The following is a 13579-nucleotide window of genomic DNA, read 5'->3' as shown; positions in this document are numbered from 1 at the left end:
CAAGATCTGAGTGTGTGTGGTACTGGAAACTCCTAAACCCAGTGAAGAGTTTGATGGGGACTGGATCAGTGGGAAACATTCATTTGGCATTGATCCCCACTCATTCAGTTCAGGGCTAATGCAGGAACTTTGTCAATGAGAAACAGAGTGTTCCCATGACTCATACTAACTATGGGATGCAGAGCAGAACCCACAACTGGAAGGAAAGCAGCACATAACACAAGGACCTCCACATTTAGAAATGTTGCTTTGTCAAAATACTACAATTCAGTGGCCAACAGACTGTGAGTGAGTTCTTTCTCAGTGACTCGGGTAGTTTTCAGATGTAGGGGCAGAAATCACATGGGCAAGAAATTTGGGACAGTAAATTAGATGGGCAGTTTGGAATGGACAGTCAGGAGTGGGAAGTTTTGAGGTCAGGAAATGGCAATAGTGGATTAGGAATGAGATACATCAGGATAATTTGTGATGAGAAATGTGAAAACATGAAAGACAAGATTTTGGAAAATTGGAGCAGGAAATTAAGGATGACCAATGATACGAGCAATAACTACAGATTGGAATTGGCAAGAGGACAGACTGTAGCAGGGCCTCCAACAGGTAATCGCATCACTGCCACCAGCCTACATGCCATCAAGGACATGTATACAGAAAGGTGCCAAAAAACATGAAGGAACCTACCCACCCCACTGTTTGCACCACTCTCATCAGGGAGGAGGCTACGTAGCATCCTGCCAGGACCACCAGACTCACAAACTGATATGTTCCCCACCCGCTAACCCGCTCCTCCACCTTACATACAAATATCCCTGTGCCTAGCATCACTTTATACACATGCAATCAATCTTCGTATATAAGCTATTTTATGTGTTTATCTTTACTGTGTTCTTTATGACTATTATATTCTTTATCATTTGTGGGATTCTTTGTGCTGCATTGGATCTGGAGTAACAACTATTTCCTTCTTCACACTTGTATACAGGAAATGACATTAAATAATCTTATATCTTTGAGTTTTATATTTGTTCAAGGTATGGGCTGGTTCAGTCTGAACCTGTCCACTCCTAATTGCCCTTGAGAAGGTAGTGGTGGGATGCCTTCTTGAAATGGTCGGTCATTAAACTGATGGTATACCCACAATGTGTTAGGGAGGGAGTTCCAGGATTTTGACCTGGAATGGTGATATATTTCCAAGTCAGGATGGTGTTTGGGTTGGAGGGCAACTTTCGGGGGGTGGTGTCCCATGTCTTTATTGCTCCTGTTCTGTCTTACAGAGGTTATTAGTTTGGAAGGTGTTGTCCAAGGAGTCTTGGTGAGTTGCTGCAGTGTTTCCTGTAGATGATATAGCTACTGTGCATTAGTGGTCAAATGAGTGAATGATTGTGAATGGCAGGTCTATCAAGCTGTCTTCTATGTCCAGTATCATCTGAGCTCCTTGAATGTTGAAGTTGTACTCATCCAGGCAAGTGCAGAGTGCTTCCTCACACTCCTGACTTGAGCCCTGATGATGGTGGACAGCCTTCGAGTTAAAAGATGAGTAACTTGCTGCAAGATTCTTAGCTTTATACCTGCTCCTATAGCATTGCGTATATGGCTGGCCAAGTTCAGAATCTGGACACTTAGCAATGGACAGGTATAGTCTAGTAAATTCAGCAGGTAGTTTGAACTTGGTGAAATTAGAAATAGAAAAACATGATGAGAAACAAAAGATGTGTAATTAGGAATGGCTCTTAAGGAAAAGTGGTTAGAAATGTGAACTTATGGATGGCAATGAGTGATAAATTAGTATGGTATGGGAAATTACAGAGGAGAAACTGGGGTCAGCCACTCATGGATGGGAAATCAGGTCAGGAAATTAAGGTGAGGAGCTAAGGATAGACAAAAGGCATAGGAAAAATATATTTTAAAATTGGGACTGGTAAAAATCAGAAACTGAAAGATTGGGATGGGAAGCAAAGTAAAAATAGAAATGCTGGAAATCCAAGATAAAAATAGAAGATGCTGAAAAAACTCAACAGATCAGGCAGCTTTTAAAAGATACAGAAATGATGTTTTACTTCTGATGAAATAAGTTTCCATCTTTTTCTGTTTTAAAATTGGGTGACAAGGGAAAGGACATTAGAAGTGAGAAATTAGAGAAGGGCAAATAGGAAAGGAAATTAGGAAAGGTAAATTTGGATTGGGCAGTTTGGGATGAAATATTCCAATATCTCTGTATCATGGAATGGTTACATGACAGGTGGAGAATGAGCATCCCATTGCTTTTGTGCCACAACAGCCCTCTGTTGCACTAACCAACTCTTTCTATAACCTTGCGACATTTCCTCATGTATCTAATTTGCACTTGAGGAAGACACTGGAACAGCACTCCACCACATTTGAGAAGAGAAATTAGGAACAGTCACTTATTGGACTGGAAGTTAAGGATAGAAGATGGGGAATGGAGAAACAGAAATGGACATTTAGGGATTAGAAAATTGGGAATTTGATACACCCAGTTAGAGAAGGGCAATTATGGAAGAACAACAAAGAAAGTGAAATTAGGAAATTTAGCAGGAGCAGAAATTTGGGATAAGTAATTTATGTCTGATCAGTGTTCTACATCATGTAAATAATTAAGAACACTGCCTATGTATAGGTTGTTGAATCAGCTCAAAATGATAAAATCTGCTCTGACCTGATTACAGGAAAGGGAGCAAAAATCACATGCTCCCTGCCAAATGTTTTAGAGAAATCTGTTGGAGACAGAAGAGGCTGTAGGTGTTGAAATCTGCAGCAAAAAGAATGATGTACCTTCTCATCTTTTAACTTAAGCAGACCAGCAGTCAGGCACGCCTCTCTCCGCACACAAATGAAATCATCCTTGAAGCAGTCTAGGAAGCTGGACATCAGTTTTCCCGTCATCACTCCAAGCAGACCAATGCATGACAGAGCCTCAGTTCGTATTCTGCTGTCCCCTTTATCCAGTCTCTCCCTGCAATACAAAGACCTCACATTTTACTATATGTGCACAGAGGCTTCTTTATTAACTCCTAATCCTCTATACCTAATCCCAAGACTCCCCTCACACTGACTGTCCCCAAGGTTCATTCCTAAGGGGCTGATGAGATCAATGTGGGACCTGCAGATTCTCCACAGGTGGGACAGGAGGGGGTTGAAGAGGTGGGTGTATGGATAATTAGAGAGCTGATCCGCTCCTTCCACTGTTTGCACAGAGCACCATGTTCTCCTGATGCATGAAACTTAGGTTAAGTCCATGAGAGTTCATGCAGAACATGGAGAAGGCAGAGTTTATGAACATTTGGAGAGGCATAATACGATTAGGAACAGTCAGCACAGCTTTGTCAAAGGCAGGTCATGCCTTACGAGCTTGATTGAATTTTTTGAGGACGTGACTAAACACATTGATGAAGGTAGAGCAGTAGATGTAGTGTATATGGATTTCAGCAAGGCATTTGATAAGATACCCCATGCAAGGCTTATTGAGAAAGTAAGGAGGCATGGGATCCAAGGGGACATTGCTTTGTGGATCCAGAACTGTCTTGTACACAGAAAGCAAAGAGTGGTTGCAGACGGGTCATATTCTGCATGGAGTCAGTCACCTCAGGGACCTGTTCTGGGACCCCTTCTCTTCATGATTTTTATAAATGACCTGGATGAGGAAGTGGAGGGATGAGTTAGTAAATTTGCTGATGACACAAAGGTTGGAGGTGTTGTGGATAGTGTGGAGGGCTGTCAGAGGTTACAGCGAGGCATTGATAGGATATAAAACTGGGCTGAGAAGTGGCAGATGGAGTTCAACCCAAATAATTGTGAGGTGAACAACAGGAATTCTGCAGATGCTGGAAATTCAACAAGTTCCGTGTTCGCCATGATGCGGAACTCTTCTTCCGCTGTCTCCGTCTCCGAGCCTACTTCTTCGGCAAGGACTCTTCCACTCCCACCGATGACCCCTTCTCCCATCTTCAACCCTCCTCTTCTTCATGGACACCCCGCTCTGGTCTTCTGCCTGCTCTGGATCTCTTTATCGCTAACTGCCGACGGGACATCAACCGTCTTGACTTCACCGCACCTTGCTCCCATTCCAATCTCACTTCTTCGGAACGCTCTGCTCTCCACTCCCTCCGCACTAATCCTAACCTTATTATTAAACCCGTTGATAAGGGGGGTGCTGTTGTAGTCTGGCATACTGACCTCTACCTTGCCGAGGCACAGCGACAACTCGCGGATACCTCCTCTTATTTACCCCTCGATCGTGACCCCACTAAGGAGCACCAGGCCATTGTCAGTCCTGACGAAGGGTCTCGGCCTGAAACGTCGACTGTACCTCTTCCTACAGATGCTGTCTGGCCTGCTGCGTTCACCAGCAACTTTGATGTGTGTTAATTGTGAGGTGGTTCATTTTGGTAGGTCAAATATGGCAGAATAAAGTATTAATGCAGTGTGGAGGATCAGAGGGATCTTGGGGTCCAAGTCCATAGGACACTCAAGGCTGCTGCGCAGGTTGATTCTGTGGTTAAAAAGGCATATGGTGCAATGGCCTTCATCAACCATGGGATTGAGTTTATGAACCAAGAGGTAATGTTACAGCTATACAGGACCCTGGTCAGACCCGACTTTCAGTACTGTGCTCAGTCGCCTCACTACAGGAAGGATGTGGAAACCATAGAAAAGGTGCAGAGGAGATTTACAGGGATGTTGCCTGGATTGGGGAGCATGCCTTATAAGAACAGGTTGAGTGAACTCGGCCTTTTTTCTTTGGAGCGACGGAGGATGAGAGGTGACCTGATAGAGGTGTATAAGATATTGAGAGGCATTGATGGTGTGGATAGTCAGAGGCTTTTTCCCAGGGCTGAAATGGTTGCCACAAGAGGGCACAGCTTTAAGGTGCTGGGGTATAGGTACAGAGGAGATATCAGGGGTAAGTCTTTTTTTATGCAAAGAGTGGTGAGTGGAATGGGCTGCCAGCGACGGTGGTGGAGGCGGATACAATAGGGTCTTTTAAGAGACTCCCGGATAGGTACATGGAACTTAGAAACATGGAGGGCTATGGGTAACCCTAGGTAATTTCTAAAGTAAGTGCATGTTTGGCACAGCATTGAGGGTCAAAGGACCTGTATTGTACTGTAGATTTTCTATGTTTCTAAGTCAAATCAAATTTATTGTCATATCTACAAATACCGTGAAATACAGGTATAATGAGCAACTTGCTTGAAGCAGCATCACATGCACAGAAGTTCATACAACACAGAACATAGATTATACATAAATCACATGAGACAGTAGAAGGGGGGAGGGATCATGACAAAAAGCACAATTGGAGACAAGAGGTGATCAATAGCGTTGCTTGCTGAGGTAGGGTTAGAGTTGTGCAGGTCAGTTCAAAAGCTAGATGGTTGTAGGGCAGTAGGTGTTCCTGAACCTTGTGGTATCGGACTTCAAGCTTCTGTACTTCAAAATCATCCTGTCTACTGTTTCTCCACCAGGAGTATTTATAGGCCAGAGGTTCCCAAGAGTCAGAAGGATGTTACATTCGTTTAAAAAGGTTTTGAGTACATCCTTGAATCACTTTTATTTAGATTGGAAAATTGTAATTGTCACTCCACTCTTCAAGAAGGGAGATAGACAGAAGAAAGGAAACTATAGGCCAGTTAGTCTGACCTCAGTGATTGGGAAAATGCTGGATTCTATTATTAAGGATGAAGTATCACAGTACTTGGAGACACATGATAAAATAGGCTGTAGTCAGCATGGTTTCCTCAACGGAAAATCTTGCTGACAAATCTGTTGGAAATCTTTGAAGAAATAACAAGCAGGATAGACGAAGGAGAATTGGTTGCTGTTGTGTACTTGGATTTTCAGAAGGCCTTAAACAATGTGCTAGACATGAGGATCTTGACAAAATACAAGCCCATAGTATTAGAGGGAAGATTCTAGCATTCTAGCATGACTGGCATGAGACAGAGTTGGAATAAAGGGAGCATTTTCTGGTCTGCTGCTGGTGACTATTGGTGTTCCACAGGGGTCTGTGTTGGGACCGATTCTTTTTCTGTTATATGTCAATGATTTGGATGATGGATTTGATAGCTTTGTTGCAAAGTTTGCAGATGATATGAAGATAGGTCGAGGAGCATGTAGTTTTGAGGAATTGGAAGGACCCAGACAGATTAGGAGAATGGGCAAAGAAATGGCAGTTATGCATTGGGAAGTTATGGTCATGTACTTTGGTAGAAGAAATTGAAATTGACTATTTTCCAAATGGAGAATAAAATGCAAAGAACTGAGGTGCAGAGGGACTTGGGAGTCCTTGTGCAGGATTCCCTAAAGGTTAATTTGCAGTTTGAGTCTAGGTTGAGGAAGGCAAATGCAGTGTTAGCATTCATTTCAAGAGGACTAGAATATAAAAGCAAGGATGTAATATTGAGACTTCATAAAGCACTAGTGAGACCTCACTTGGAGTATTTGAGCAGTTTTGGGTCCCTTATCTTAGAAAGGATGTGCTGAAACTGGAGAGGGTTCAAAGGAGGTTCATGAAAATGATTCCATGATTGAATGGCCTGTCATATGAAGAGTATGGACCTGTAGTCATTGGAATTCAGAAGAATGTGTGGTGACCTCATTGAAATCTGTTGAATGGTGAACAGCCTTGACAGAGTGGGGGTGGAGAGGATGTTTCTATGGTGGGAGAATCTAAGCCCAGAGGATAAAGAATAGAGGGGTGTCCTTTTAGAATGGAGATGAGGAGGAGTTTCTTTATCCAGGAAGTGGTGAATCTCTGGAATTCTTTGCACAGGCAGCTGTGGAGGCCAAGCCTGTATGTATATTTAAGGAAGGGGTTGATAGATTCACAATTGGTCAATGCATGAAGGGATAAGGGGAGAAATCAGGGGATTGGGGCTGAGAGACATGGTGATATGGCAGAGCAGATTTGATGAGTCAGATGGTCTTATGCTTTTGAGTAAGCTTTTCCTATGAATATCCATTTGAGGAGTCAGGTTTTGCGCACGTGAATGTTCAGATACAATGCCTAGACTTGGAGATGTTACATAAAGCTGAAAGGAAGGTGGGTGAGTACAGTTTAGGATAAATGGAGCATTTCTGATAAAGTGCCAGGAATGCCAAGGGGATCTGGCTGATTGGTTTATGGGAGCACTAATGGAGAGGGATCTTGGTCTTTTATTCAACATGTTTCTTAAGAATAAATTTTGATATCCTGACCTGGTATCGAGAGTAAGGATCCGGGAGAAAAATATGAATCAAAACATAATTAGCTATGAAGTTGCAGAGCAGAGATACACATTGGAGGATGCACACCACTTTGGACAGATGCAATGAGCTCACCACCATGAGTTGGTGGGAGGAGCTGGAAAAGATAGCGTCAGGTTTCCGTAGACCCAGGTGAGTTTTTCCAGTTCATCAACAAAACAGCTTATACTTCTTGTCTTTTCAAGATGGCTGGGGTCCTGCTGGAGTCTGAGAGGTCAAACTATGATTCTCCACAAGCAGTGGGTCTCAGATCCGGCATGCAGCCTGGCTTTTTGATAGTTCAAGGGGACAGCCCCAGAGACTACCCAGTTCCTCGCTGGTGTCACCAACGGGACACTGAAACATTGAGACAGCATGAGATGTACGCTGCTGTTGGAAGAAGGCCCCTGTACTTTCTCTCTTTCATAGTGGGTGAGGGCCTGTCTGTCCTTGAGTTGGGAGACTGGAACATCAAAACAGTGAGCTGTGGTATCCCACTCTTGTTGCAGGAGTGATCTCTCTCTCTCTCTCTGGCTAGTGAAAGAGCATGTCTGAGATACCACAAGGACTATAGTTTTTAATCGACTCTAGATTAAGGTCTCTTTGGGGCTTTTGCTATGGTGGGGGGAGGGGCAATGCTTTTCTGCAGCTTGTGCATGGGAGAGGGGGGAGGGGCCCTGAGGTTCTGACATACATTCTTTGGGTTTTTCTTTTCTTGTTTCGTGGATGTCTGCGGAGAGTAAGAATTTCAGGTTGTATACTGTATACATTCTCTGATATTAAATTGAATCATTTGAAGAGTGAAGCGAATCCTCACAACTATAAGATCCTGATAATCCGTCCTACCTGAGCTCATCGTGGACTTTCTTCCCCAGCCCCCAGGCTCCTAATGATTGTGCGGCTGCTTGGCGGACACTACTGTTCCAGTCATTCCACATTAGATAGACGATCTTGTGTGTCACATCCTGGGACATCAAGGAGGCAACAATTTTTATATAGACACACGTGCATGCATCCTAACCGTACAACCAGAGACACACATGGATGCATCCTAACTCTAACCCTACAACCTTAGACACACGTGCATGCATCCTAACGCTACAAGCAGAGACACATGTCCATGCATCCTAATCCTGAAAACAGCAACCACAGACACATGTGCATACATCCTAACCCTAAAACCAGCAACCACAGACATGCACACAGGCATGGATACATCCTGCAAGATGGAATTTGGGAGACAGCTAGCCAAAGATGATACATTCTGCACACTTGAAATTGCGAAGAGCTGATTGTGGGAGTGAGATTTGAAAGAGCAAGTGGGCCATTTGGGATGTTCTGTACATCTGAGATTGTGAGAGGCCATTAACATGCACATTATGGGAGCAAGATTTGAAAATGCAACTGGCCTGAAATTGCAAGCAGCCATTGCTGAGTATATCACGGGAGCAAGATTTAGAAAAGCAAGTGAGGCTCGTTGAGGTGATTAGGCACTCAGCATGGGCCAATAAAAAGAAGTTCTATAAAAAGACCTGACGAAGGGTCTCAGCCCGAAATGTCAACTGGTTAGTCTTTTCCATAGATGCTGCCTGGCCTGTTGAGTTCCTCCAGCATTTTGCGTGTGTTGCTTGGATTTCCAGCATCTGCAGATTTTATCCTGTTTAAGAAGGGTTTCTTTCTTGGTCTATTAGTGCAATGTGAATAGGTCCAGTGTTACTTGTCTCCCTGTTATAGCTCCTTACACACCGTTCTACGCAACTGCAGCTGCAGCTGAGTGACCTATGAGAGAATGAGAAGGAGATAGAAAAAGTCTACAGGGAGGTAGTCACCCCTAAGTTGCAGGAGGTGGGTAGCTGGGTGACTGTCAGGAAAGGGAGTAAGCAGACAGTGCAGAGTACCACCATGGCCATTCCTCTCAATATATTGCTTTGGATATTGTTGGGGGACAACCTACCAGGGGAAAGCTGCAACGACCGAGTTTGGCTCTGTGACTCAGAAAGGAAAGGGGAGGAGAGGAGTGCAGTGGTAACAGGGCAGTCAGTAATGAGGGGAGCAGCCCAGAGATTCTGTGGACAAGAAACTGACACCAGATGGTTTGTTATCTCCCAAGTGCCAGGGTCAGGTACGCCCATAGCATTCTAAAGGGAAGGGTGAGCAGCCCAAAGTCACAGTACGTATTGCTACCAATAACAAAGGTAGGAAAGGGGATGAAGTCCTGGAGAAAGAATATAGGGAGTTGGGTAGAAAGCTGAAGAACAGGACCTCAAAATAGTTATCTTTTAAGGTGCTCTCTGTGCCATGTACCAGTGAGGGTAGGAATGGGATGATTTGGCAGATGAACATGTGGCTAAGGAAATGGTGCATGAGGCAGAGTTTCAGATTCGTGGATTACTTGTATCTCTCTTGGGAAGGTATGTCCCGTACAAACAAACAGGTTACGCCTGAACTTTGGGAGCTTCAATATCCTTACAGGCAGATTTGCTAGAGCTGTCTGGGGGAGTTTAAACTAGTCTGGCAGTGGGGTAGGTTCAAGTGTGCAAGAATGCAATAAATATTAGGAATAAGCATGATGAACTTGGAGCATGGGTCAGTACATGAAATTACAGTGCTGTGGCCACCACAGAGACTTAGCTTATCACAAGGGCAATATGCTCTGGGGTTTAGATGTTTCAAAAGGGACAGGGAAGGAGGTAAAAGAGGTAGAGGAGTGACATTGCTAATCAGGGATAGTGACACGACTGCAGAAATTAAAGACATTATTAATGGATTGTCAGCTAAGTCAGCATGGCGGAGGTCCGAAACAGGAAATGAGTTTGGGAGTGTTCTCAAAAGCAACAGGCTGTTGCAAGAAACACAAGATTGCTATAGCAGGTGATTTTAACTTACCATGTATTGACTGGGAATCCCATACTATAAAAGGACTAGATGGAATAGAGTTTGTCAAATGTGTTCAGGAAGTCCCAATGACAGAGTGTGCGATACTTGATCTGCTATTACGGAATGAGACAGGGCAGGTGACAGAAGTTTGTGCAGGGGAACTGTTTGTCAGGAAGTTTTTTTTAATCAGAGAAGTCCCAATGAGAGAGTGTGTGATAGTTGATCTGCTTTTAGGGAATGAGACTGGAAGGGTGACAGAGTTTGTATAGGTCAACACTTTGCATTTAGTGACCACAATGCCATTAGTTTCAAAGTAAATATGCAAGAAGATAGGTCTGATCTGCAGGTTGAGATTCTAATCTGGAGAAAGGCCAGTTTTGGTGGTATCAGAAAGGATCTGGCAAGGTGGATTGGGACAGGCTGCCCTCCTGCAAAGGAGTACTTGGTCAGTGGGAGACCTTAAAAAGTGAAATTTTGAGTGTACAAAGTTTGCATGTGCTTGTCAGAAGAAAAGATAAAGATAACAGTTGTAGGGGACCTTGATTTTCAAGCGATATTGAGGCTCTGGTTAAGAAAAAAATGTGCATAGCAGGTATAGACAGGTAGGACAAATGAGATACTTCTTTACAGGTAGGTACAAATGAAGTATGAGAAATGTAAGAGAACACTCAAAGAAAGAAATCAGGAGGGCTAAAAGAAGGCAGGAGGTTGCCTTCACAGACAAGGTGAAGGAAAATCCTAAGGGCAAAAGGATTGCAAGGGACAAAATTGGTCCTTTGGAAGATCAGAATGGTAATCCATGTGTGGAGCCAGAAGAAATGGGGGAAGATCTTAAATGCATTTTGTGCTTCTGTATTTACTCAGGAGATGAACAGAGAGTCTATAGAAAAGGCAATAAGTCTTTAACTTCATAGACCCCATACAGATTACAAAGGAGGAAGTGTTCGCTGTTGAGGCAAATTAAGGGGGATAAATCCCCGGGGCCTGACAAGGTGTTCCCTTAGACCATGCAGGAGACTAATACAGAAATTGTTAGGGCCTAGGAGAGATATTTAATTTATCCCTTGTAACAAGTGATGTGTCAGAGGATTGAAGGATAGCTAATGTTGTTCCGCTGTTTAAGAAAGGCTCTGAAAATAAACCAGGAAATTACAGGCCGGTGAGCCTGACATCAGTAGTGGGAAAGTTATTGGAAAGTATTCTAAGGGGACCAGATATATGAATATTTGGATAGACATGGATTGATTAAGGATAGTCAACATGGTTTTGTGTGTGGTGGGTTGTGTCTAACCAATCTTAGAGTGCTTTTCGAGGAAGTTACCAGGAAAGTGATGAAGGCAAGGCAGTGGATATTGTCTACAAGGACTTCAGCGAGTTATTTGACAAGGTCCCACATGGGAGGTGTGGTCATGAAAGCTCAGTGTTCAGGATGAGGTAGTAAATTGGATTAGACATTGGCTTTGTGAGAGAAACTAGAGAGTGGTAGACAGTTGTCTCTCTGATTGGAGACCTGTGACTAGTAGAGTGCTGGTGGGTCATTGTTGGGTCAGTTGTTGTTTGTCATCTATATCAATGATTTGGATGATAATGTAGTTAACTGGATGAGCATGTTTGTGGATGACACCAAGATTGGTGGTGTAATGGGCAGTGAGGAAGACTATCAAGACTTGCAGCAGTTGGAAAAAGGGCTGAAAAATGGCAGATAAAATTAATGCAGACAAGTGCGAGGTGTTGCACTTTGGTAGAACCAACCAGGGTAGGTCTTACATGGTGAATGGTAGGGCACTGAGGAGTGCAGTAGAATGAAAGATCCGGGAATACAGGTCAGTAATTCATTGAAAGTAGCCTCACAGGTTGATAGGGTTGTAAAGAAAGCTGTTGACACATTGGCCTTCATAAATCAAGGTACTGAGTACAGGAGATGGGATGTAATGTTGAAGTTGTATAAGACACTGGTGAGGCCTAATTTGGAGTATTGTGTGCAGTTTTGGTCACCTTCCTACAGGAAAGATATAAATAATGTTAAAAGAGTACAGAGAAAATTTATGAGGATATTGCCAGGTCTGGAGGATCTGAGTTATATGGAAGGATTGAATAGGTTAGGACTCTCTTCTTTGGAATGTACAACAGAGAGTAGATTTGATAGGGCTGGTGGTTTTCAAAACAAGAAATGTGACCAAATACTCTATTAATAACATATTTGATGTGATAAACGATTGCTGCAAACAATGAGGAGGCAGGTGAAGACCAGGTTGATCCAAGGGTTGAGGCATACAGATGCGAGTTGGAGTCGGAGCGTGGTCGTAGCATGATCAAGTGACTGGAACGAGCAAGGCTGAGGCATGTTAAGACAAAATCAGAGCCAAGGACAGAATTGCAGTGTGGAGCACAGAAAAGTTGGAGCAGAGTTGTTTTGGAGTCCATCCACCTAAACCAGAAGCGAGGTTCGATCCATCTAAGGACCGGAAAATGTGGAAACATTGAGTATGGGCCAGTGCAGAGAATATTACGGTGGCGGGGGACAACCCAGTACTGTACTTGGATAATGTGAACACCGCGCCACATGGCCTGAAAAGGCAGGATGTCAGGACCGGAGGCAAGGGTCGGGCTGGCTCTGCTCCACAATGCTTTACTCTGCCGTCCTCAGCACTGAGGTTGAGGCCATGCCACACTCTGGCTGCTCCGGGCTTAGTGTCTGTGTCGATTTGCCCTGCTGTGTGATTAACTGAGAATATTGGCCTGCTGCGGCTGCTCTGGGCTTAGTGTCTGTGAGTTCCATGTCGATTTGCCCTGCTGTGTGATTAACTGAGATTATAGGCCTGCTGCCACTGCTCTGGGCTTCGGACTAAATTTTGTTCTAAACGCTGATACTTGCTTTATTGTTTGCATAATTTGTTTTTTTTTCTCCCAGCACATTGTGTGTTGGTATCACTTCTAAAATAGGCTCTTTCAAGTTTCTTGTTTTGGGGCCGTCAGTAAGCAGACAAATCTCAAGGCTGGATAATTTATACATACTTTGATGATAAATGTACTTTGAAACTTTCAGGTATACAAAATTATGGGGGCATAGAGTAAATGCAAACAAGCTGTTTAAACTCAGGTTGGGTGGGATACAACCAGAGATCATGGGTTAAGGGTGAAAGGTTAGAAGTTTAATGTTGTGCCGACCCTTAAACCCTGCCTCCCATATAACCTCCCACCTTAAATTCCTCCATATACCTGTCCAGTAGTCTCTTAAATTTCACTGGTGTATCTGCCTCCACCACTGACTCAGGCAGTGCATTCCACACATTAACCACTCTCTGAGTAAAACAGCCTTCCTCTAATATCCCCCTTGAACTTCCCACACCTTAGCTTAAAGCTATGTCCCCTTGTATTGAGCAGTAGTGCCCTGGGGAAGAGGTGCTGGGGAAGAGGTCCACTCTATCTATTCCTCTTAATATCATTTCTCCTCTCA

At 43.7% G+C, this 13579-nt stretch overlaps 1 protein-coding gene across 5 annotated transcripts in view; it reads right to left on the bottom strand.

Annotated features, from left to right (window-relative positions):
- Positions 1–13579, bottom strand: part of heatr4 (HEAT repeat containing 4) — a 130284-nt gene that overhangs the window by 25800 nt on the left and 90905 nt on the right. For all 5 annotated transcript variants that reach the window (XM_063054396.1, XM_063054417.1, XM_063054406.1 and 2 more), the window contains 2 exons: positions 8092–8210; positions 2794–2974 (listed from right to left, as the gene is read on the bottom strand). In XM_063054396.1, coding sequence (XP_062910466.1) covers positions 2794–2974; positions 8092–8210 — 300 coding nt within the window. The remainder of the gene's footprint in view (positions 1–2793; positions 2975–8091; positions 8211–13579) is intronic.

This window comes from Mobula hypostoma, chromosome 1 (assembly GCF_963921235.1).
Source record: "Mobula hypostoma chromosome 1, sMobHyp1.1, whole genome shotgun sequence".
Lineage (NCBI taxonomy): Eukaryota > Metazoa > Chordata > Chondrichthyes > Myliobatiformes > Myliobatidae > Mobula > Mobula hypostoma.
This window is presented reverse-complemented; position numbering and strand designations above follow the sequence as displayed.